General features: G+C 43.4%; 1 protein-coding gene across 3 annotated transcripts; it reads left to right on the top strand.

The window, feature by feature from the left end:
- LOC107221731 (blood vessel epicardial substance-like) lies at window positions 1-24,857 on the top strand. 3 transcript variants are annotated; one of them, XM_046740599.1, is made up of 7 exons: window positions 1-713; window positions 1,269-1,806; window positions 19,990-20,304; window positions 20,689-21,086; window positions 21,266-21,687; window positions 21,841-22,133; window positions 23,180-24,857. In XM_046740599.1, exons 3-7 carry the CDS (start codon window positions 20,002-20,004, stop codon window positions 23,201-23,203), a joined length of 1,440 nt encoding a protein of 479 aa, XP_046596555.1. In that variant the 5' UTR covers window positions 1-713; window positions 1,269-1,806; window positions 19,990-20,001; the 3' UTR covers window positions 23,204-24,857. The 3 variants fall into 3 exon arrangements, with proteins under 3 accessions (XP_046596555.1, XP_046596561.1, XP_015516322.1); XM_046740605.1 differs by having other exon boundaries at window positions 1-744; XM_015660836.2 differs by having other exon boundaries at window positions 1-1,806; window positions 21,868-22,133.
- The last annotated feature ends 1,428 nt before the right edge of the window (window positions 24,858-26,285 follow it).

Raw genomic sequence — 26,285 nt, 5'->3', positions numbered from 1 at the left:
CGGAGCAAACGGCGGGCGAGCAGTGCTGCCACCTGCGCGGAGGGCGTGTCGCTAGCTCCGAAGGAGCCTCAGTCCAACGCAGACTTCAGCCCGTGGCACAAGCCGCCTGCCCCGAAGGGTGAAAATCCCCCGAAAGTTCGACGCAAGCTCTTTACGCAACGAAGGAGATCAGGAGGGAAACAAAAACAGAGGGAGAGAGAGAGAAAGGAAGAGGGAGAGGGTCGGGAAGGATGAATGAATGAGGAATCGTGATTCTGTGCCTTAAAATGTCTTCGCTCGAAGAAGTGATTCGGGGTGAATTCAACGAGGAGAGTGAGAGAGGCGCGTGGCGAGCCCCTCGAATCGACTTTCAGAACTCCGTCGGAAGACCCAAAACCGAGACGAGACGAATCTCGAGTAACCATGGCGTCCGGCAGATGTAAACAGAGATCGCAAAGCCCGAGATTCTCCAAATCGAGACTCTGTTGACAATGAGACGATGGACATTCGGATAGCGTTAAAGTCATGAGCGCCCCTCGTCAAAACACGTTTAATACTTATAGCAACCCATGCATATCAAGGTGGACCCGCGCTGATCCCCTCACAACTAATAATCTTCCCAGAAACTGCCAAAATTTTCGCCATGGAGGTTCACACGTTCGCATCGGAACTGCAGCGACGATCCTCTGCGTTTTTATCCTCACCGGCATCATCTCTTCCAGTCTTCTTTCAAGGTGAACGAACGATTCGCGGACGTTTTATTGTGTACGTGAGATTTTAAACGCAAACTCCCTGCACTTGAACTCTCGTCAATCTCGATTCTCCCCCTTTCCCCGTTCTTGTTTCTGTTCGTAGTTTCTTTTTCAACTCCGATAAACCTTCTCGACCCTCGTTCGTTATCTTTTATATACTCTCACTGTTGTTGTTATCGTCGTTGTTATTGTTGTTATTGTTGTTGTTGTAAAGTATCAACCGTCTAGGAACCAGTGTGTGAAACCTGTTAGCTGTGCATAGGAGTTTTCGTTATTACATTTTTTGATTTCACTTTGAAGAAATTCCCGGGACCGTCGCTTTGCTGATTTGCAATCCTTTGTTCCCGTCATTGCTTCGGTGTGTCACGTTCCAGCCTCTTTGGCCAAACCATATTTGATACAGTCTGTTTTTCGAATTATAATTGTAACTTCGTATCGGCTGAGTAAAAGGATCAAGTGTTCAGATGGCACCTAGAGCCAAAGTGAGTTTGTCAGGTTTTCTTTATCCGTATTTCAAATCTGTGAGTATTTTTTCAGACGAAAGCTTTTTCACTCCGCAAGTTTAAATCTACAGGGATCGTGTACATATGACAAAACCTTAAAACGTTATGCTTGTATAAATAAAAAAACGATAAACGGACGGTATAATAGTGATTGAGGGAAACATTTATAAAATCAACGAATTTTATCGATGTCTTTTAAATATCCTACTACGCTAAAAGAACGCTTTGGTATAAAACGAAAAAATCTACTTCTATACTAAAAATCCTACATAATCGAATACTAAATATATTAACTACCGATCAACACGATTCACTGACAAAAGTAATAATAAAATGTAAATTTGTAAATACGTGTAAAAAACCGCAAACAAAGTAAATAATATAAATACATTGTGAAACAAATTTATTGAAATGGTGTACAACGTTGTGTGTTTTTTAAATAAGTGCGACAGAAGGAGGATAAAATTTGTCACGATTCACTCAACCATCGTAACGCTGTTTACATCGGGGAACGAAATGTGCAAAGCATTAACATCAAGAACAACATATTGCTAATCAACCACACACATAAGGTAAGCAGCGGTTCATACAATCTATAATCAACCCCAATATTTACCCTTTTGTCTTCTCCTTCTCACATTTATCGTCACAATGAGTTCACGTCTGGTAAAGAGAAGGCTAACGCGCAAACAGACTCGGCTCTTACAGCCGCATCCCAGTGTCTGACGTAACTCAATTTATTGTAACGACCAGCTTAACTGTTTGTATTTTACATCCGTAACTGTCACTCCGCGTACCTGCTGCATGCCACAAAGTTACCTCGGTGCTAACCAAGCCATCAACTTCAACATACCGGTAGAGTACAACGATATAGTAGCTGGGACAAGTTTTAAACTTTGTTTTGTCGACTTGATTTGAATTGCATGTTTATAATTGCTTTTCGCTGGTAACCGCTTGGTTATTGGACATTGTTTCCCACGTTATAATCACCGGCAGTTATGCGTGTCAAGTGGACGCGCACAATTCAATGCTCTATATTTATATTAAACTGTATCACAATTCTCGTTAAGACAGTTCCCGACTGTGAAAAGAGAAACTTTCTTATATCTGTCACTAAATCGAACAAAGAACTCACGGCGATTGACCGGACTAACTCTCTCTCTCTCTCTCTCTCTCTCATCCTCCCGCCCTTCGTTCAACTTTCTTTATCGTCCCTCTTAATCACGACGCTACCAAATCGGATCACTATTGACTGTACCTATCATTCGGCGGTTCGAATACCGATATGCGATACTTAGGACACCTGGCTTTCTTACCTACATACTTACTTACTGGAGAACTTTATCTGCCACAAGGCGATTCCCGAATCAGTATTATCTAATTCTCTAACATCGATCGAACGGGATAACGAAAATCGGACAACTGATTCGACGGAATTTTATACATCCCGTTTGTTATTTTGAATACTGTATGAAGTGGAACTATGGCACCTAACGATAGCGTTGTTTGGTATAGCAGTAACTGATATTCGATTGCTCCGATGAAATATTGTGAGTTTGGAATTCGCCTCACAATCAGAGAAACTCTAGAAAATTGTGTATTTCCTCGTTGTTTCTGGATATCTTCTCATGCCTTGAATTACAATATAGCATGTACCGATAAATATACCATCCAGAACACGACGAAAGAGAAGTGAAAGTGAGGTTTGGGCATTCGGAAAAACAGGGTATTCCAACAATGAAATGCAATTAGATTGATGGGGAATTCCCACTTGAACGGGAAACAAAGGGGCGTCCAATAACGCGCGATATAGGTATGTATGTGTGAGTGTGCGTGTGTGGATGGATGTATTAGCGAGACCGCGTGCCGGAGCTGCTTCAAGTTATTGCCTGATATCTTTTAATCTCGTCGCGCGAGTTCGTTTTGCCAATAGTAAGCAAGCCCCGTTTCAACTCAAGTATAATCGAGGAATTCGGTTATTTGCGATCGCAAGCTAAATGGTATGCATACCGGTGCTTCCGCCCTTGCAGGGACCACTCCAGTCAATTTACCAGATCTGAATTTTAACCCTACGAATTATGTTTAGCATGATGCAAAGTCACGCTAGCTGATTGCGCCTCGAACGAGACTGGAATTTAGAACGACCCTCCAACTTCACGGAACTCTCGAGGTTAACTGTAAAACCCGGCCAAGGCGAGAATTCCCTTCTTTTCGTTTCAATCCAGTCTCACCAGCTCTATCTTGCAATAATTGGGCTACATTAATCGAATCAGATGCACGTAATACGTCTCACAAGTTCTTACTCGCGACGTAGCCCCTGCAGGTTGAATTCACGGTTCCAAATTGCGTTACTTCGGTCGTGTGCGGTCTTCTCGAGTTCCCTGATCCATCATACTTACGCACTCTAGGGTACGCAGAGGGCATAAAACTTTAAACGGCTACGGAGGAATTCACTTTTCATCATTCGTTTCTTCAACGTACTCCGAGTTTTTTAAAATTTACGATGGAAAGCTGCAGATCGGGCGGGCAGCAGGCATCACCTATATCGTTACTCGACCATCCAGCCGGACTCGTAAACCAAAAAGCATGGAATTTATAGCCACGGTGCAGACGATTCCGTGTTCTAAATCACGGTTTTATTTTGGTAGTGAAAATCAAGAAATTCTACTTCAGATTCACGTGAACGTTCCGCGAATTCTTACAAACAAACTAAAGACCAAAGTAATGCCCAAATTCGATTTGCAGTCTTTGTGCTGAACGTGAATTTCTCTATGATATTCGTTTTCATCTCCTTAATTGTGAATGGAATTTTTTAATTCGACTTGACAGTGATCAAGTATCGGTGAAAAATCAACAAGAGTCCACGACGCGGTGCCTTTTGAGATCAAACTGTCCTCGCCTGCAACGTTGCGACTACGAACGACGTCGACGATATTGAATCACGTCAAACAGGAAACGCTATTTTCACAATGAATCTGCTAACCTGACCACACCGTAAACGAAATGCGTAATCCAGTTTTTCATGTGGAAAGAGTGTCTCGAGCAAATCAGAATACACAAGACGGCAAGGAATTCCAATTCAAAGAGTCCGAAGAAACTCGATACCTAACTTTGTTTGGAACAAAGAAACTGAGAGAATACGGCGAGACTGCCGATTCTTTGAGGAACCAGGTTGTGTTTGCGCATTTAGTTTGTTCACCTCACATTGCGTAGCGCCCCGTCAACCCGGACTGACTTCTTACGTTTCAGGGAGTCAAAGTGTTAATCACTCGCGTCAATTGGCCTCACTGTCTATTGATTCTTGGAACCGTAGGTCCGACGGACCTAGAAGAGGGTGATCCTCTTCTTGAATGCGTCGAAGGCTGACGCAGTTGCAAGTTCTCTACAACCCCACTAATGCGTTGGATCGGAAGGAGAATCGAAGAGATCCTCGTGCACCTCTTGATCCGGGGGGAAGCATGGATGTCTGAGGTCGCAGGGTACCTCCAGACCTAATCCTAGACGCGCCGAAAAAGGAACACGCGCCCACGCAGCCACGCAGCCACGCACGCACCCCGGAGGGTGGAGGAGGTGCAGACGGGCAGAGCAGACCGCACGATTCCAGCTACGTCGAGGGTCGATAGACCGACGGCATCGCGCCCGCGCGTCCCGCCGCAGCCTCGAGCGGGACGCAACCCCGTGGCGAACCAAACCTACCCTTAACTCGTACACCCTTCGAAAGTCTTGCGCGCTTATCGCGCGTCTCGAATTTCGTCGCCAGGTGTGAGTCTCGCCCAAGCTGCAGCCTCGAGTCCGCCGCTCACCTGGCTGCCTATGATATGTTCGCCTCTCGGATTTCACCATTAAAACACGAGGGGCGATAGAGCAGCCTGAAGGGTAGGGATTTTTATTCCATCAGTAGGAGCATGGGAACCGGTCCTAGCTCTCGGGGTGTAGGTACGCGTAATCGACGCGGAGGTTGGCCTGCAGGTGACAACCTGTAATTCGACAACCACTGAATCGATTAGGTCAAATCTGATGATGTTATCCTCAGATTTGACGAGCCTCATTAAGCACACCTGACGTGCCCCTGGTCAGATTGTCGTCAGGCATCTCTCACTGAGGCGCGCCTGATCTGACCCTGACTAAACCTGAGACATTGCGAGTACCGCGAGCAGCCACCAGGCGTCATGGAAGTCCTTGTCGTTCGCAACATAAAAGTATCAGATGACTTGTAAAAAAGTTGGACATCTACTTACAAAATGGTACGAAATAACGTTTCGCAATTTGATATTTTTATAGATATCTCTCGTATACTCATTTCTAGTAACCGTCGCTTTGCATCTATATAAGATTAAAATATTCGTAAAGTTGATTCAAAAACCAATAAATCTGAACAATCGTAGCCCTAGTCTAATCAGCTAGTGCCTCAACCTGCCCTGATAAACGCCTGATGATGTCCTGATCCAGTTCTGAATAACGATTGACCAATTGTTCATTTATCTTTGAATCTCTTGGATTACTGTACTTTTATCAAACAAAAAATCGGACATTGAGCAAGTTTTGAAGAGTACTTGTTAATACTTGATGTAGAATTTATCGTTTAAAATCATTGTTCACGTAGATCAAAGTACCATCGTAATATTTGTGACAATAACTTGATTCGGATTGCACGTAATGAATGTCGCCAAAACTGGTAACTTACATCAGATAACCAAAACGTGTACATCTACCCCATTCGGATATCTGAATCCAACAGATCGGATAATCTTTCGTTCCAAAGTGACATCTGATCCAAAAATTTTCCGGATAACCGATGACGTGAGGTTTTTTGGGACACAAAGAGGCACCGAATCAATTTGTCATAAAACACGTGTACTTGAAAGTCAAATCAGCTTCTCCTTTATCACAAACCATCACATCGGTAAGAATCGGCGATTGTTTCTTTCGATATTTTTTAGTCTCACATACTCGTCTTGAAGCTGCGGGATGCAGACATTCTCCGTCCGGGACGGACTAGCTTCGTCGAGCTTGATCGTTTCTATAGACGGATCGATTCGAGCGTCCAACTTCCATGGCTAGCACGGAAGCTGGTGAAGGCGCCGTGGGCGTGTGTAGGCTGATCACCGTTAATTAACCATCGCTACATCGCCGTCGGTTCATCGTGGAGTACACGTTGCGATTCGCCGTCGGGTAGAGCACTGATATCTGCTTCTTGAAGAACAAACAATGCGTGGAACTCGAGACTGTCTTCAGCCAGACCAGATTTGATTAAATCGTGTTTGCTTATTATACCTCCAGGCATCAGAGGCTGAAGATCGAATGGATATTCTTGGCTCCACAGAATTGGCCTAATAATTACATCCCGGTTTTACCGGATGTGTTCACCAGTAATGCGAAAAATTTCACTTGTCTTGCTGTAGTTATCAGAGAATCTTAGTAAAGTAGGTATCGCTGCAATAATTGTTTGAATATTGTGAAAATTTCAAGAAACCGTGGTAATATTAAACTTTTTGGTTTACTTTGTTACATTGCTCCAGTTAAATAAGTCCTTGACTCTTTCACTGATATGAAATTATCGCAATAGTTACAAGAATATATAAAACGAGTGGCCATAATCAAAAGTTATATTAAGACATGATAGATTTTCTGCTTACAGCTAAAAAATTCGATTTCATTATACACCCAGAACTTCATGGCAAAAAATGAAAATGGTTAAAGAGTGTATAACGGTAGACGGCTGAACTCGAAATTTCTAATGGTGAAAGGATTCGAGCTCGCCCGCTTCCCGTATGTTTATTATATCACAGTTTCTGTACCGGAGAGAAACGCGGCTACCAAGAAACATTAGGAGAGTGGAAGAAAATAAGTGTGTCGCTTTAACAATATAAAGTTTCAAGATGCTTCGTAGCGCGGATCCGGCATCCCGGCTTGGTATCTGTACCAGCAGTTGCAAAACAATTTGTTGCAGACTCGGCGCGTCGGGAGCATATTTTATTTCACCCTTCTCTTCCTCCCTGTTCGAAGTTTGTTTTCAACCATAGACGCGCTGGTCCAGGCAATAGGTCGCTCAGAAACGAAAGATATGCATTTTATAACAAATTCAGTAACAAGAAATAAGTTAATTATAATTTAAAATCAATCAGATGAGGTGGATGGATGAGATTCATCTATCGTATTTTTCTTCGACGATACCGCGGAGTTCCATCGAAAAACTATGTAATAACTACAAAAGTGTTGTTGGTAAAAAAAATTTTTTGTACAAAAGATGTAGATAATTGAATAATCTATAAGTTTGATAATAGGTGAGATTCAATAAAATCGAACGGTTAGGGAGGTAAAGTCGAAAAAACCACGAAAATTGGGAAGTTTGTGCATTTCGAACCAATTGACTCGGAAAATATTGATGCTTGAAAAGAAAGTTTCGAACAAAAAAGGTCACTATAGTTTTTTGTGTAGAATCAACCGTTTTCGAGATATCGAATAAAACGCGTTATTCGCGTTTGTGGCGCCATTGACACTCGGGGAACCCCGCAAATCTGGAATTATGTTCAGGATACACTCTTTTAACGAATCAAACTATCCCGCAAATGATGTTATAAAATATAGATTGATTCACCTATTCCCTCGACTTCTGGGGATAAACAGAAATTTAAGTGTCTTGTCTCTCTCAGGTTCCTAATACACTGACGAGAACCTACGCGACGAGTGTGCGAAACTCCTTGTAATCTGGCAGCAATTAGCAGCTTCATCCGATTATCGAGCGAATTCCTAATTGCGTTCTCTACGCTTTTCAACCACTCGTGAAACTTTACAATTATAAACAATAAGGGGAGTGACGGAAGAATCATAAAAAAATGTTGTAATCGATGCAAAGCGTATGCGAAAACACGACATAAGCGTGTTTTGCTGAGTGGGACTCGAAGGAAATTGAAAACATTGGGGGTTGTTTTGTCTTTGTTGTATATCATTTGTTCAATCGCGTGTTTGGCAATAGTCGTCTTTATATCACCACCGCATCTGGTGAGACGATGCAGCTTAATGCTAATCCGAAATACAAGCAGGGAATGGCGAAAGAGGGACCGAAATGAATTGGCCAACGAATGAAATACAGTACAAAGAAAATTCCGAAGTCTGTGTGCTCGTACTGCTCACGATGTATAACTATAAATTTTATTCGTGGCAGGAGTTTCGACTAATTTGGTTCGTGGCTGTAAATTTTAAAGAGGCACTCGAGCTTCCATCGCAGGGTATAAACGGAACTCGAAGAATGCCCAATATTATATACCCCCCGTCGTATATCCACTGGTACGCAAATGTCCGCGGGAATTTTTATCGCGTTATACATCTTTTCTTCATGAGGATTTGTCAAAAGGACGTATTAATCAAGAGCACGTATCCGGCACCGTTTCTCTCGCGGTACGCGCGTGACAAATGGGAATTTTTTCACCAGCAACGATCGTTTTCGATCGGTGCAAAATAACGAGTTCTGCCGGTTGATGTAAAAAGAGACTTCCTGAAAAGCTTGGACACGTGACAGCTGCAGACGCCGCGCTTCCGGGTTCAATCGAACTTTATGCTTAGCAGGAAACCAAAGTTGGAATCACGTTATAAGGCGATCCACCGCAAATGTCACGTTGCATTTGCGGCACGATGCGCGTTTTGGATCCTCGACAGCAGCCGGCTTATGCTTGACGACTAATGCTCTCCGACGACGCCACCCGCCGACGCTGGTCTACCACCACTACTCGACGGACACTTGTGGCTTGAAACGTCCCGCAACCCCGCGTCTGAGCGCAAAGGAATTTCCGCCGTGCGATAAAACGCGCCGGGAGAAACACAGAGCAGTGAAAAAAAAAAGAAACGAAAGTAAACATTTACGTTCGGCGTGTACGCGTACGAAAAGCAGTCGCAGACGTTATCCGTGCGCATTGAGTAAACCGTAAGCCAATAAATCACATAGTAAATATTATAAATCGGGTGCAAAACCGATATATATTTTGGTCGAGTGAATGTTCTCTGGTTAAAGTCTCGAGACTAATTGTTTTTCTAGTAATCAGTGTTGGTTGAGTAACCGTATAAGATGAGACGAATGATTAAAGGGTTGATAAAGAATAAAGATCGGTAACGGTATCAGCCGTGATAGGGTGCACAAGGTGTTACAGTATGATACGCGTATACTTTTATTTTACATTGTATAAAGTATCAGCTTTTTCAAAGCTTGCCACGACTCCGAAGTGTTCCGGGTGTTTCTGTAGTTTGTCAATTTTTTTATTTTTTTTTTTTTTTTTTTATTCTTTCTTACTTTCTTTTCCATTTCACACCCAACTCTCGAGGGTGTTCCGAGACTTTGAAACTGGCGAGAAGAGAAACGAGAAAAGAATGCAAAGAAAAATTCTCACCCTTGTGGAGGAGGGGCGAGACATGTATTTTCATAACTTTCTACGAGGCAGAGTAAAGCCTCTTTATCTTTCAGGCAATATTGATGTACGCGTAATGGCCACATAACGTTCCTTCGCTAAAACGTTATAGTTCCAGTCTCTCTCGGAGAGCAACGCGAGTCTGTTATACATATATACACATATATATATATATATATTGGAGCTTACAGGACGACTTTGAATGCGAAATATATGCGATTCGGAATAATTTTTCAATAACAGTTCGAGGGAGACGGAACTTCCAACCGCAGCGCACAGTCGTACTCTGTAGGAAATAAAAAGTGAAAAAATTTCCCCTCGAGCTTCCAACGTGTAAAAGGGAAATGCAATTTCCTGAGTCGTGCGCGCCCGTTTGTACTCGCTTCACCTTTAGGACTTAATTTTAATTTCTGCCTCGACTCTGCTCAGTTTTAAACGGTAATACAAAAGCACATCTTTCAAAATTCCTGGTAATTGAACAAGTAGTCGATTTTCTGACGAACAGAAATAACTTCATCTCTTTTACAAAACTTACTTTCCGCGTGAACGTAACCTTATGAAATAAATATCTGCGGAAAGTAGGTTCTCCGTGACATGAGGTAGAAATTTTCATATTCAAAGCGACGGAGTTAGTTTGCCAGATTAAAGCCACTGTGTCACCTAAAACGTGTTTGCCGGGCACGATGAGCTCTAATTGTTCTATATCACTCACTTTGCATAGGAACTGTCGTAAATTGCTCTAACCTAATGACCGACAACCTAATTACATGTACTGGTAATTAATCCCCTTGGAAAATGTTTCGCGTCACGGCTATATACATCTGTTATACCGAGAGTAAGCTGTAGTGGTAGAATTTCGCTCTTTATTACGGATAAAAATGCTGTGAAGAAGTCCCCCGTTATATACACGGACTATTCCAAATCCTGCATGTATAATTTAATGAGTAGTTATTCGTATAAATTATGTCCAGCTGTTCTGCATTTGATGATCACTCGCACGCTTAACGTGATTCCAGCGGTCTTTTGCCACACGACTTCCGCGTGGCGAAAATTGCCTTTCCACACCGAGGCCCAATCATTCATAAATCCAATTCGTCAAGTTTCATGATTGTACAGTTGTTTGTAAGATAATGATTCAATTAATAAGGCTAGAGTGAAATCGACCAGGCAGCAAATTTCAACACGATTCCACTCGTCCATTGCTCGCGAAGAACTTGAGTCATTGTTGATTTGTTGATGAAAGTGAGAAAATAAAAACGATTTTTTTTCAATCGACAAGTATGCGTAATACCGAAAAAAAATTTACTACTCTGAAAGGAAATTGACAACATTGAAATGTACTTTCCGTATTGGATAAAAGGGGCTTACTTCAGGGATCGCGAGAGGTACCATGTACCAGCCGGAGTGCTCGTTAGCCATTGAGAAAAGATGAAGAACCAGTCAGCGAGGTTTTGTCGATGGGGATTATCGAATTGTGGATACAAGGCGAAGGATATCGATTTCGCATGCCCGACGGTGTGCAGCCTTAGTTCTTGCAGCTCCGAGCACCGCCTGACACCTTTTAGAAGTTATTCGCGTTACTCGTTACTCGGTGCTCGGGCAGGGTGCCGTACTTGTTTATATTCCCCCTAAGCACGAGGGGCGGCATCGCCGGGCGAACAATCGCCGATTACCTCCCGCACCCCATGACGCCCGGAATCTTCGTTCCCATTCGTTATCTGGACGGGCGTCGAGATGCCCGGAAGTCGGAAAATCTAGCCTCGATCTCCGAGGCTGGTAGCTCAGCCGCGCTTAATTGCAGCTCTATTAGATTCCCGTGAAGGCTACACGGAACTTGTTCCGGGTTAGTGATTCGAAACTCGGTTAGCCGCCATCGTTTCCCCTGGGAAACTAGACATGGGTTGATGCAGAATGTCCGGACATTCGTTGAAACCCGCTTCCCTCATCGGGACAATTATACAGAAACGTTGAGGGCGTGGATGAGAATGCACTGAGAGAAATTTTTAGTTCCGGTTATCGCTCAGCCCTTAACTATTTTTATTTTTTACCACAATCAAAAAATATAGTTCTAGGTACGAAATGATGATTAGTTTTGTAGCTGTTATCAGAAAGTCTAGTATCCGTTACTATTCTTGCTCGTTACGATCACTGTTACTAGATTTTCTTGCAACTGTTGCAAAAATTTAATGCTTGTGCAACAATAAATTGACGTTAAAGCCTTGTTTAACTAAAAGAGTAGAGTAAACCTCAGAAACTGATTTTGCGTTGCAATCACCAAAAAACGATCGACAATAGCGTAAAATGGTTAGTCGTACCTCGCTTTTCGTAATTCCAACAATATTCACACAATTTTTTCAACGATAGCTGTTTTACTCAATTTTTCTAGTTACTGTAACAAATGAAAATTTTGTCAGTGTGGGAACAATCCGGAAGTGCAAATGTGTCACGTATGTGAACGGAAAATAGGAGAAAAAGGACGATCGAACACGAAAAAGACTGGAGCAAAGTGTCCATTCGGTAATGCACGAAATGAATTCTCTTAACACACGTTCGTCGATATCCGTTCAAATATACCGTATTATATAATAATAATGTAAAGCGTTATCAGATTCTCGGCTGTTCGATTTTTCCTTTCAATTTTTCCGAACAATATCACGATAACTGAAAATTATCCGGGTGATTTCCGGATGGATTACTTCACTCCTTGCAAGCTCGTGCATGAAGTTTTAGAAACCGTGACCCTACATCGCGCAGCTTGAATTCCGATGCACTCGGACGCCGAACCTTGCAAACTGCGACCGAAAAGGATTTCAGGACGATTAGCATGGACTGCAGAGAAGTGGTCGTCAGAATCCGCTCCGAACCGGCCCTTGATGCCGCATAGAATTCGCAGCAAGCAGGCCACCGGATGGCACGGAATTTGCTCGGCTATAATCCGGCAGCCTACATTGACGAAAGGATTAGCCGAACGGTACGGAGAGGAGCGAACGGGTTGTAGCTAATTTCGTTGAAAAACCGTCCGATCTTATTGGGGCGAAATTTGCATTTCATTGCCCAGCGAGGGGTGCTCATTCATCGAGTGATTAGTCGCGAGTGCCGGTTCGAAACGATCTGAAAATTCACGAAAAAAGGGTATTAGCTGTAATAAAAATTCACTCACGTTAGATCAGTCGGTGGATTTGTCATGACCGTGCGACAATTATTCCGCTTGCTTCTAACACAATACTCACTTAAGCTACAACTATTACAGTGCTGTATTCCGTACAGTATGAGACTAATCATCCTAATCCTAATCCTCGGACTCATACTGCGGCAGCAAATCCATTAATTGTACACTGCGTCACACGCGGATTATTAGTATGCATGTACAATTTCATCCGTTTTGGCTCTCCCACGGAAGTAAGCTAGTGGTCCAAGGCTCGCCGGAGAGGGTGAAGCGTTTCCCGAACTGTTTCAACCTCTGCCAGGCCGAACCGTAACACCGCGGCGGGCACCACGCCCTGTGTGACGTCACCTGTTTCACCCTGACCCAGCGAGGCAGTCGGTATAACCATCGGCTCTTTATACACTGCCGGCTAACCGAGACCTGCAGCTGGGGAAATTTGTGTACAGGCAACGTATTTCACTGGGCATGGATTGTAGGAGGTCACGAAGGAGCCGAGGATTAATTAGCATCCAACAGGACGCGTATCGATGCATGGATATTATCGTAACCTCGACTATACAGGCGTGCAGTGCGGGAGAATGTGTAGAAATAATTTCTTTGGCCACCCTTGAAACGCCGATAATCATCCCAGGCAGGGCATTGTGGTGTAATAATTAAATTGCGTCAGTCACATAACTATTCGGTAATACGCATTCACGAGTTGAACAATTATATGGGGGGAGCCACGTCTCACGACTAATAGCTCGTTATGTAGAAGTTTTTAGCTCAACCCTTATCACAGGGTCACGTTTCATTCGCAAAATTGCAGGTCTGCTAATCGGAGGAAATTTACTTAACATATTAGTTTTGATGTTATCTAATATTAGCACGGCAATCCAAAAGCTGTGTGTACTTACTGAAATCTTGAAGAATGCAGTATGTTGTGATTTAAACGGTTAACGGCGGAAGCTCGAAAGTTATTGCCGCGTTTTTTATTGTGGGCACAAATTTGAGACTTACATATTGTTCACAATTAATTTCTATCAATTGTCATTACTTTCGTTAAATTTCTTTATGTGGAGAAAATTAATACGATTTCTGATTTTGTATACACCAAGCGTTATGTCGGGTAATATCTCGCGGTGCACGGAGCAGCAGTTAATAATATTAATAATAATAATCTCGAATTCCTTGGGAGAGCGTCCGTTACTAGACGCGTGGGAAGATTTCATATCTCGATGGGACACACACGCCGTTAACAAATGGGTGGGCTTTGGGCCTCGGTTGAGAAATTTGTAATTTCCGTTCATTGTAAACGATCCATAGAAGCGAACAGAATCTGATAGGTACGTGTTCAATTTTATGGGAAAATTTGTTACCTTCGGATAATCGTTCCGAGTTAATTTAGTGTCATGCTCCGATATCACTGGTGGCCATTGATTAGCGAGCGATGATTCCATCGATCATGTTACTCGGTAATTTAGGGTACCTACTTATGTAGGAAATCCATGTAACTTCTGTCGTTATTTCATGCCTGGCTGTACACTGACGCTGTTCTTCGATCCACACGATTCATGGTTTTTCCCAAATGTAATCCTTATCCGGAGGTTACACACGAATGTAGTCGGCCGAAATCTATCTTGAGTAAATATTTTTAGCTCCAAGTTTCACGTTTCAAACCTTCGCTCAAAATTACACGAAGCCATTAGACTTTCAGCCTGGCAACTACGTGTCACTCGACTCAACATATCGATTCGAATGATTTCTACATCAAAGACCATTTGAACCATCGTACTGAGCATTAACACCTAGCAGAGTTAAAAGTGTAAGGAACAAGTAGTGAAACCACAACTACAAGAATATTATAAAGCGTGTGGAAAAAGGGGTGAAAACTGCTCGTTCAAGTAGCGGCAATAATTAGTATAATTACGCCATCAGTTAACGTATTAAAGTTTTTTATTTCGACAAAGTTCAACCGGCGGTGGCTGATAACTTTGCCGTATTCGGGACGGCGTGTAATATGCCTATTCGGGGCAGAGGTTGGTTTCCACCAGCCAGGAACTGATAGCCATACGGTTCACAAATCATACGCAACCGCCAAGTGTCCGTGTTCGAACGGAAGGTTTCCGCCGTCGCAGCTTCCGAGTGTCACACGCAAGTGAAATTAATTTCCGAGGTAACACATGCATATATGGTGCATGCCGGCGATAATTCGTTACGACACAGACCTTTATCATATCAAGCGAACGTTTACCAACTTTCATCCACCGAGTTAGCCTGGCCGAGATATATTTTTCTTTCAACTCTCATACGGCAAACTTTTGCTGGATATAGGTATCATACATGGAAACTTTTATTTGTGGATATTTCCCCGTGAAGTCTTATCCGAGTTTAAAGCGGATCCATGGCGGCTTACCCTACTGCTCCAGATTCTCGCAGTTGAGCTAGACCTAGTTTTGTTTCGTGTCAGGATTGGGAGGTATAGCTTCAATCACGGGAATCCTATCGTAACGGGAAATGATGGAAGGCGGATGGTAGCTGGAATAAATTTTATTTATGGATCCCGAGATGCAATTATTTGCAGCTCGCCATTTCTATGATTGAAACACCGCTGCACTTCCGAGTAATTGGATTCTATCATGAAATCTATGACCTTTGCGGTAACGCCAGAGTTATTTCGGTCCTCTAACCGGATAACCGGCGCATCATGATTGTCCGAATTAAGGGAAGTGGGATTAAACTTTGAAGCTTGTAATCCAACGTTGGAGAAAAAATTCAATTGTGATTAAGTGAAGAAAGTTACAGGTCTGATTGGATTATCCAATATTAAGCATCGCGGCACTCGGGATCTCGGCCCGATACGCGGGAAGCGAGGGCAAACAGATCAAACAGATCTTCGATCAGCTGCGGAGATATCGAATTCGGGTCAGTCAGCTTGAAGTTTTAAAAACTTTAATTGACTAACATTATTCAGGTAGAAAAAAAGGAAAATCATATTCTAAAAATATGCCAAAATACCGTGAGAGTTCAGATACCATCTTTGCAGACATCACGCGCCGAGTAAAGCACGCGGTGGGCGTTTCGATTAAGCTCGTGGAAAGAATCCTCCCAGTATTTTATGAAATTGCCGGTGATTTGATCCGCGCAACACTTTCTAATGGAACCGAGAAGAATTTCGGTAATCAGGACGATCATCAAGCTGATCGTCGGGTTCTCGCGTTTCACAGACGGAGACGGAGTGTGCAGTTCGGACCTCTGGGAGTGTGTCCAGACGGCACTTACAATCCTACAATCAGAACTCGATGTAACTACAATTGAAAAATGCCAGATTTCAAGCGAGAAAAAGAGATATCAGAGCAAGAAAAACGATAATTGCAAATCTACAGACGTACCCACATGTTCGGCGCGAATACCGTCTGCACGCAACATAATTAATGTTCTCGTTATTATATGTTTCATCGTACGCTGTGTGCCCGATGCTCGGACAAAGAAGTTGTTTTTCTTTTACTTCAGTCTGAAAATAGTAGCACACCCAGCATGGTTTTACTCTTACGTTTCATTTTCTTCCCCATTACTTCTACTTCTACTTCGTCGTATGCACCCCAGTTTTGCGCGCATCTGAAGGCCACCACCTTCATGCACACATAGCAGTTTCTACAGCGCTTCCTCGATATCTAGTTGCTGATTAGGTGATATGATTCGCGTCACGTTTGCACGAGGTGTTTATTCATGTTTATATTTAACCAGATGATGAATGGGCTCCGATATTCAGCACGCGACATTAAACACCTCGAATCTACGCGTTAATTTGTTGTAAAATAATTAATACGAGAAACGTTCGAACAAGCAATCCGTTCACTTATCAGTCTTCTCAGACAATTTTCAACTGTCCGACTAAATATCCGATCATAAGGTACAAATTTACGGCAAATTTTCATCATATCTATTCACTTACTACTATAAATATCTTGTTTTTAATCACGGAGTTTCGTAAACGCTCTTCGCTTCAGTAGGATAAGATTTTCTCCATCTGCCGGAAAAATATGTTTCCTCGTCTCTTTCGTCTGGGTCGTACAGGACACCCGCTGTTTTGGGCGTCTGCGATGCACGAACGCCCCGCCACAATCCCGGGTTGAGGAGGTACCGAAAGCATAACTTAATCTTTTGGCAAAGTAAAACTGGATTCGGCGCTTTTCCTGTGACGTAACTATAATTTACGTGCGTCGGGTTGGCAAGCCCGTTGACAGTCCAGCGCTGGTCGGTAGCCAAATGTCTCCCCTTTCCCCCCTTCTGCACGTTGTGGAAAAGTGCAAAGGGCCGTTCCGCCTTTTCTTCCCCATCCGTCGTTGCAGTGTGTTTTGCTCTAAATTTCTGATTAATTGCCGGCAAATTAAGTTGCGTTAAGCTGAACTTGTCGCACGGAATTCAGATTCCGAAGGCTATAAATTTGGGGCGGAGCAGAGGTGCGAGATATTCGATAATACTTGAAACGCTGTCAGAAATGCTGAGCGAAGAAATTCTCGGAATTAATTAATCTTCATTTCCAGATGAAAGCTTCAGCTGGACAGTTTGCTTCGAGCAAACATATCGTAGTTCCCAATTGCAAACTGGTGCAGTGTTTGGATAAAAAATAATGGATGAACTGCAGGGTTTTGCCATCTCTCTCTGTCTCTCTAGCTTCCCCCTAGTCAATTGCATTTCGATGTATAAAGTATAGGAATTCCGCGAAAGTATCGGAGGATATGAATCTGTGATGAATCTACTATGCATAGCCGATGATAATTCGTTCGTTCCGTAATTTTAATTCACCCTTTAGGGATCGATAATGTAATATACCTACCATCAGACAACGTGTGACGCGGTGTGAATTTCGTAGTAATTACCATAGACGGGGAGAATCGCCATTGTGGCCGCTGGCGTGATGAACCGTGTTTCCGGAGGTTCATCGCTCCATTAACATTTCGCTGACATTTACAAACTCCTGCCAATCTTTGGTCTACAACCCTTGCCAGCGCTCGAACGATCAGAGAAAAAGGTTTACCCAGTAACAAAGCCTGTAGAAACGAAGAGCGAAACTAATTATCGGAGAGACGCAAACATCCGTCCAAAGAGAGGCGGATGGTTCCTCATCGCAGCTTTAATCTATGAAATGCCAATAACCGCACTTATTTTTTTATCGTTTGAAAACGAGGTATCTTTTCGTCGCGATTTGCTGTAGTATTATAAACCGGAACCCAGCTACGCATTATATGTAGCAATGATCAATCAACACTTCCCCGTAATGTAGCGATCGTTTAATCGAAGCATGAGAGCTTCTCGATGCAAATAACCGCCACAGATTAGAGATCTTAATTTGTGTTTCACGTGTTGACCGAGTATCCCGCGTTACGTTGGCGTGATAAGATACATTTTGGAAAATTAATTCCACAGTAGTTAGCGGCCGATGTTGAGTCCCTGATCGCCGCGTTTCTGACTATACATGTATGCTCAAATAGTTCGCGTCTCTTGGCACGGTATTTCGCGTGTCACCGTCAAAAATATCTCAGCTTTTTCGCACCGGTGAAAAGCTTCGCACCGATGTCCCGAACTAGGGAGAAAAAGCCTGTTTAATTACGAAATCGATTAAGCTTTCGAGGCTTTCGAGGAGAACATCTCGTTGGAGGTATCTTCAAGGTTCGTTGAGGTCGGGTCAGGTATAGAACTGCAGATCGACGATACGCAGAGGGCGACGGAGGTCGTCGGTAAATAGGATCGCGTTGAGAGCTTGCAACAAATCTTCAACCGCCGGAAGCCAGTTCCTCGAACAACCTGGTTCTGGAATCAGACACGTCATCGGAATCGCCCGCCGAGCGCAACTGCCGATCTTATCTCACGGTGAGCTGATAATCCTGGTAACGCGGTGGTAGTTACCCGGTTTCCGAATCACGGGACTCTGGCAGTGCCGGACGAAAAATGGGTTTTCAAACCGGTGCTTGCAGGGAGCGGATACCATCGAGAGAAAAATGTCCGCACCGTCACTGTACGAGTAACTTCCTGATTCGCTGCCAAGTTTCGCGCGAATTATGCCGCTCTGCGTGAAGGTGCAGAGGGTCGTGGAAACGGAGGTTTGGGGTGTTTGTCGCGACAGCGTCACTCTTTACGATATAATTTCTGCAACGCTCGACGATAATTGTTAGAGCTCGGTGCGAGGTCGGGTGGCAAGTCATCCTAATTATAACCCGAAATAAGTATCACGCGCATGAATATACATACGCGATGTCCTTGGAATTAGGATTCGTACCGCGAATTAATTATCATACGCAAGTTCGGCTGGTACCAAAACCAGCTCGAGAGCCACTGTCTCCTGCAGAAACGCCAATGAACGAAAGTAACGAGATGGAGGTTTGAAGTGAACCCGAGGGAAACACAGAGTCTCTTCAACCATCCGAATCGAGGCGCACATCCCGTTTTATGCGACTGTAACACGTCTCGGCTCCATCGATGGTAGCGCAGCATTACATTACACGTCCACACGGTGCACCAGCTATCAAACCGACCTAGCTTCACTGGTCCTGTACTCCTACACATTCGCATGTCTGGTCGACACAAATTTACGATCAAGTCAGAAGCTCATGCCCTCGCATATCTCACCCTGCAGCTCCTCAGACCGCTTTCATCCCAGTAGCTGGTATATACTCGAGAGCAAACTGTGGTACCCGATCAAAAAAAACAAAAACATTTGAATATCATCCAAGCGCCGTTCCAGCCGCTGGGTCACCGGCTTTCATGCACCGGAAACCACGCGAGTAAAACGAGCTTGTGAACTGTGTACTGCCGCTGCTGCTACGTGAGCACAAACGGTGGATGTATCGTGTGTGCTCAGGTTACACAGACCCTCGTATTCCGCGCTATATCCACCGCCGCATACCGAGTCTCGTTCCTTTGCCCTCCCTCGCTGTCGAATCCACCCCCAACTAAACGCACGCTCGAACAGCCCGGCACACTTTTCTCCACCATGCCCGACATAGTCCGGACTGTTTGTGCTAAGGTGAGGCGAAGTAATGGTCTGGCAACAGCCGCTCTCTGAGAGGACCATCTTTGACCGTTCGGCTATTCACCCTGTTCATGGTAGCCGCAGAGCCGAGGCGTTGCGCGAGCTTCTTGGACCTGTCCGTGTGGCGTTTTTAATGTGAGAGTATTAATACAATGCCGGGATTTCTTTGATTTTCAAGGCGAAGGAGGTGATGGCCCGTACCACGCGCCCACGACGAAAAATGGCGAACACGACCGACGCTACCACGTCAATGACGCCGTTCTCCGCCTCCTCATCGACGACCTCCTCCTCGACGGAGAGCTACACTTTCAACTACACTGGTCTCGGTGACCTCGGTGGCTACTCCATGGTAGATCTCAACTACACGGAGCTCTGGGTCGACGCTTGGAACACCACGGCGTCCAGCAACCTCACGGAGAGGCTGAACGAGACCGTCATCTCAACCGGGGGATACTGCGACGAGTGGGAAGCCGCCCAGCACAAATTGTTCCAGGTAAATGTAATATCTTCTCGAATTCCACCGTTGCCTCGGTTCTTCTCCTCAACACGCTCAATAACTCGGCTCCTGCATTCGGCACTCGTCAAACGACCATATATAGAAATGTCTAACGCAGAAGTCCCGCAGTGGGGGATCTGTAATTGCTATGGATGTAACCCTAACGGTGCGGATGTTTAAATTAATTCAGTACACAGACTGTACGGAAGATTTTCACGATCAATCAGATTGAATAATGTAAATTTGATCGTTATCAAATCGGTCAAATGTAACTGGCCCACGTGCGCTTTACGTCTGGCAAATCATAGAACGATACGTTGAAGTAGGAAATCCTGGCCTCGTTTAAGTACTTGTGTTTTTTTTTCCCCCTCTTATTCGCAGGCGGCCAACATCTTCTTCGCGGCAGCCTTCCTTGTTCCGAGGTCGTTCAAGGCCTCGGTGTTGGCCTTACGCACCTTCCTCACCGCCGGCTTTATGCTGGCCGCTCTTTGGGCTGGAATCACAATCTGCGCCCTTGACGCAATGCTCTGGTGTCTCGCTCTCGGACTCCTCAACGGGATCCACTCCCTAATTCTTGCTTGTCGTTTTCTGCCACCCGCGCTCAGCCCGGAACTTGCCGAATTGTATCTAAAGCTATTCAAACCGTACAGGGTCAGTAAAAAGCATTTCCAGGAGCTGGCCAAAGAGGCGAGGATATTGAAACTTGATCCAGGACAAACCTACGCGACCGAAGGTGTCACGCCGGCCGACGAACGCTTGTCGATACTGTTGCGTGGAAAGTAAGTAAAGGCTTACGCTTCTCAAACGAATACATTTCCGGTGTACGATCGCTATCCCAGACACCCGTCAGTTTTTAATGAAATTCTCGTACGATTCTTTTTTCCCCCCTTTTGAAGTCAACGTGACGATTTTGCAGCATCACTGATGTTTCTGAAAAACGTGTGAAATCCCGTTTCAGATTAACTGTGACCTGCGACAGTACCCATCTCCACTACGTCAGAGCTTACCAATTCGTTGATTCTCCGGAATGGGAGGCGGCGCACCAGAACTTTGACGACTTGTTCCAGGTTACAGTACGGGCGGAAGAGTCCAGTACGTATATATGCTGGACTCGGATAAAGCTTGTGCGAGTTCTCAGACACAGGCCACTGCTCAAGGTTGTGCTGAACAACCTGATAGGCAAGGACATCACCTCGAAGTTGTACGCTCTTAACGAGCAGTTGGCTGGCGTAGCGGCTGCCAGCGAACACGCCTCGAACAACCCTTACAGAGGAGTTGCCAGGAGTCTTAGCGTTGACGCTGTGAACACCGAGACCGCCGGTCGGGTTCGTTCTTCCACGTGGAAAACCCAGCGAAGGCACAGCAATCCGCGGAGCGATAGTGAGTACCTACTTTCTTATGTCCAAAATGTCTCTAGTTGATCTTACTGTCCACCATCCCACCAGATGTGACATTAAATTTGGCGCACGGTTGCGAACCTTGAATCAAAACTTGTTTCGGCACAAACGATTGATTGTGTCCTACTGTGAACAGTCGATGGGGGTGCTTGTCTTCCCGCAGGAAGTTCCCCGGCCCGTCACTCTCATCAATACTGGGCACCGGTGGTAGCGAATCATTTCCCACCGACCTCGCCGTTCATCCAGGCGCCGAACGTTGCCTACTCTCTGCTGCCTCAAGGAACCCAGTTTTCACCACCGCCCCGAATTCCTACGGTGTCTCATCCACCGTTGACGAAGCAGCGCAGCGGAGGAACCAGCGGCGACTATAGCTTACTTCCCCAAACGCCGAAGTTGGAGAGGAAACGGTCGAAAAAAGGAGCTCGAGAGGTAAACTTGAGACTTACATGTACGCACATATACATATGTCAAGTTACAGAAGTTTATATATGTATATATATATATACATATATGGATATGGAGTGGAAAACTTTTTCACATTGGCCGAGTTCTATATCCCATCAACTATCACCCCCTCCATCCCGCGCCAGTAATCTGCGCACTTTCGCCTCATGACGGATCATCCCTCGTTCAAACTTGAAGCAAGAAACTTATTTTCGGCGAAACTATTTGAACGATATTCCGCCGACAGCATTATTCATGTCGAATAATTTCTCAACCCTCTTCGAATATGTATCGAGGCTTGGTGATACTTACGCCGCAGCGTTGATGATCCTGGGAAATATTGCCGACCAGATGTAAAAGCACAACTCCTCGGCTCTTCGGAGTGCGCGAAACGGTGTCTACTTCCTCGGCTGGCCCGGCTAGGCCTCCCCAAGTGGTCTTAGGTCGAGTGGTGTTGTTACTTCCCTCCTCTTCGTGAGTGGGCTATAAAGCCTTTTCCCGCCAGGTAGCAGAAAAAAAAGGAATGGAAAGTAGAAGAAATAAAGAGAAAAGTGTAATTAAAAATATTCCCTGGAATGTTAATTTGCGGATAATTTTTGCTCCGCCTAACGACTTTCCTTTTTATAATTTGAGCAATAATTTGAAAAAATAGGCACCCGCGTTCAAAGAGGCACATAAAATTAGTTTCAACAGTTACTTTCGTATTTCGGCCACGGGAAATCCGACTTAGGTTGTGGACTCTATCAATTTTAAATAAGACAATCGCAGACGCGATTATGCAAAATTCAAAATGGGGGGAAAATTGAAAAGCAATACGTTTCCATGCGGGTGAATACTTGGTCGTTTCTCTACGAAGCGAGTTTGTCGGAAAGTCGGTGCGAATAAAGAACATCCCCCTGTGCTCCGCAGCTCATTAGTGTATTTTTAGCCTTGGCTGATCAAGCCGCGTCTCCGATTCCAGCATTAGCCGGATAAATTCACTGTAACCTAAGTCGATTTGTCGCTCTTTATTCTTCCCCGTTTGATTTCAGGTCACCTTCGAAACGCCCGTATGACGGTCGCTGGACGACGGGGAAGGTCCTGCGAGTGTTCCGCTCCTCCCGATGTCGCCACAGCGAAACGCGTAACCCCGTCGACGCAGCGCGCGATGATGAACTCGTCAAACAGTGTCCGGGAACCTCGGGCAAACCTTAATTAGTTGATTAATTATCCGACCGATGAACCGCGCAGCCAGGAAGAGGGAAAGATTATGCCTACGGCTGTCGTGCAGCGTGCGGAGAGGCCTAAAATGATGAATACCCGCGATTATCATCGTCGTGAAACATAATCAAAAAAAAAAAGTTATACATATAGACATACTCATATTACATACAAAATGAAAAGTAAAAGAATAAAGTAATAATTTTCGTTAGTGCGCGGTGTTAAAACGACGTTCTAAAATTGCAGTTTGAGGTAAGGAAACAATTTAATCGATTGTTGTCGATTAATCAGCGAGCGATCCGTTGTGGATATACGATATTATTTATGCTTGGATTTACTCCGGGTTTTAAAAATTCTACAGCTGTGAAAGAACCGAAGCCTAACACAAGTGTCGATGTTCAATCGCTGAGAACATCGTAATTATTACTGATATACGATATCGCGGCTTAAATATACTTATGTGCAGACTTCGTTGCAATATTTCGTAAGATAAGGAACCTGTCTACCAAAGTTCAGATGAAAAGGATACAGTGTATTACGAACGAGTAAAATTGTTCCGTTAAGTGATAAATAAAACAAAAAATAGAAACAATGAAACAATCACATATGCCGTTGTTATGTCAAAACATTGACATTATGTTTTAATCGACGCGAAAACTCGAACGTGAGTATAAAAATTTGGCAACTATTGCAAGCGCAGATAAGATTTTATTTATTTACTCGAATTTAAACCGACGTACCGTGTAAAAAAATTATTCGTCATTTGGCGAACCAGTTATATTGAAATGAGATCAAGTTGAATGAAATTGTTTTCAATTAAATACGCAGAATAAAATCAAACTATCGAAAGAAAAATTATTGAACAAAACTCTGTACATACATATAAATATGTCAAGTATTATACGTTTACATTCGAATATGATAAATATTGTAATATATTAAGTATTTCTACAGTGCTAAAAAAAAAAAAAAAAAAAAAAAACAGGAAATAAAACGGAAGAATAACGATAACGATAAGTAATACGACCGCTCGTGTGCCAATCGGTGTAGGTCACGTCTACCTAAAAATTAACAAAACAAGTAATAATAATAATGAAAACGGGTGAATTAAATTTGCAGACAAGATACTTGAGAAAAGAAATTTGAGGATTGAATTCTTAGCGTCTTGTTCAAAGTGAGCAAGCAGACCTACACCGACTCGCCAACAAAGGTTACGTACAAAGCCAGAGAAAAGTAAAAAAAAAAATAATAATAATAACAATAACAAAAATAACAATATCATCATATAAAATCGGTCGAACGAACGCTGCGGAATGTGCTTATAAATATAATAATAATTGTGATATGTTATTTAATGAATAATAATTTGAAAGAAGTAAAATAAAATTAACCTAAACCAAAGGGTAATCCCCCACTCCCCGCGCGAAAATAAAGAGTCGAAAAATTGTAACGCAATACGTGCTTCGTAAAAAAAAAAAAAAACCTGCAATAAAGTGCTTCGATGAAAAGTAGTTGATTACTAAAGTAAAAACGTCTAAGTAAAAAAACGAAACGTAAAAAGTAAAAAAAAAAAAAATAAAAATTAGAGTTTAATAAAGACAAACAATAAAATGAAATTAAAAAAATTGAAGTACTTATAGTATAACATGCAGGTATGTACGTACCGTGGAAAAGAGAAGGAATAAAAAAGCAACCGAAAAAAGAGAACCAAGCAGCGGAGAAATGTGGAGGAGAGAGCGGAGAGAGCGACAGGCGACGGAAATGGAAGTTGAAGAGGAAGAAGAACGAGTGCAAGTAAAGTTGGATAGTATCATCTCCCTCGAAATACGAGTACATAATAGGTATATACATATACACGTAGAGCATCATGTGTGTTTGTATGTTTCTATGTTTATATAACCCCGTGTGTTGTGCGAGTGAGTTATATAATATATTACTTGAATACTAGCCGGGAATAAAGCGAAAAGGACAAGATAGGAAGGAAGAAGAAAAAGGCAAAGAAAAGACAAAAAATAACTTGACAAGAATAACGAGGCGCACAAACTGCCCAACGGGAGTAACATCGTAACTACCTGCAGCTATTATGACTAAGCAAGCGACGTCGGAAAACACGAGACGTAACGCCGTTGACGGCGTCAACGTTAAATGCATTATAGATTGTTACTTCGAGAGCGTGGATGAAAAATTCTCAGGATCATAAATAGGAAAAAACGCCCTTTCTCCTCCAGACTGGAATTCCGGCTTTAAATTCAGTTCCGGATGCGCTGTAGTTTTTTTTTTTTTTTTTTTTCTACTCCAAGTAAGAAACGTAAGTAGACTACATTACCCATGAAACTTGTCGTTTATCAATCGATGGATTTAGATTATTACAGGGGAATCCTGGATCGAGTTGTTCTGGTGTCATTCAGCGTGTTAAAATATCTTATATAATCCATCGGCTGCTCTCTAACAATAAATTCTATTCCAAAGTCCGCTGGTCAGAATTTTCACGTTAGATTTTTTTTTGGTGATTTTCACTTCGGCGCGTTGAAGAGAAATTTCCTGAGCCGGGCATTTCTAATGTTAATTTTGTAAACAGAAAAAGGTAGTTGTTCAATTACCGTTGATGTCAATATGTAAACCTTTCACTACGGCGTGAAGTACTCGTACAGATAACTTAGAATTTCTCTCCTTCAAACGGTACGTAAAAACACTTATCCTAGGCACAGTGAAATAAATGCATTGAATCAGACCTGACAGAAAATATGTCAGCGGAAAAGTTTTTCTTAACTCCCTGCTTTAGTTACGGCAAAATTATTCTCTAGAAAATTAAAAGCAAACGTACCGACGATTTGACCTTCTGCAATTTAAATAAATCATAATCCGATTCCGTTACCTCTCGCTGTGCGATGGTTGAATGAACGTACAAATATCTATGTTGGGATAATTATGAAGCGG

Source organism: Neodiprion lecontei, chromosome 1 (assembly GCF_021901455.1).
Source record: "Neodiprion lecontei isolate iyNeoLeco1 chromosome 1, iyNeoLeco1.1, whole genome shotgun sequence".
NCBI classification, from domain to species: domain Eukaryota; kingdom Metazoa; phylum Arthropoda; class Insecta; order Hymenoptera; family Diprionidae; genus Neodiprion; species Neodiprion lecontei.
This window is presented reverse-complemented; position numbering and strand designations above follow the sequence as displayed.

What these genes read in the sequence shown, in the direction of transcription:
- LOC107221731 (XM_046740599.1), top strand. Translation starts at nt 20,002, where the DNA reads ATGGCCCGTACCACGCGCCCACGACGAAAAATGGCGAACACGACCGAC. An exon ending in CCCAGCACAAATTGTTCCAG is followed by an intron (nt 20,305 to 20,688) that starts GTAAATGTAATA and finishes TCTTATTCGCAG; the next exon opens with GCGGCCAACATCTTCTTCGC. An exon ending in TCGATACTGTTGCGTGGAAA is followed by an intron (nt 21,087 to 21,265) that starts GTAAGTAAAGGC and finishes ATCCCGTTTCAG; the next exon opens with ATTAACTGTGACCTGCGACA.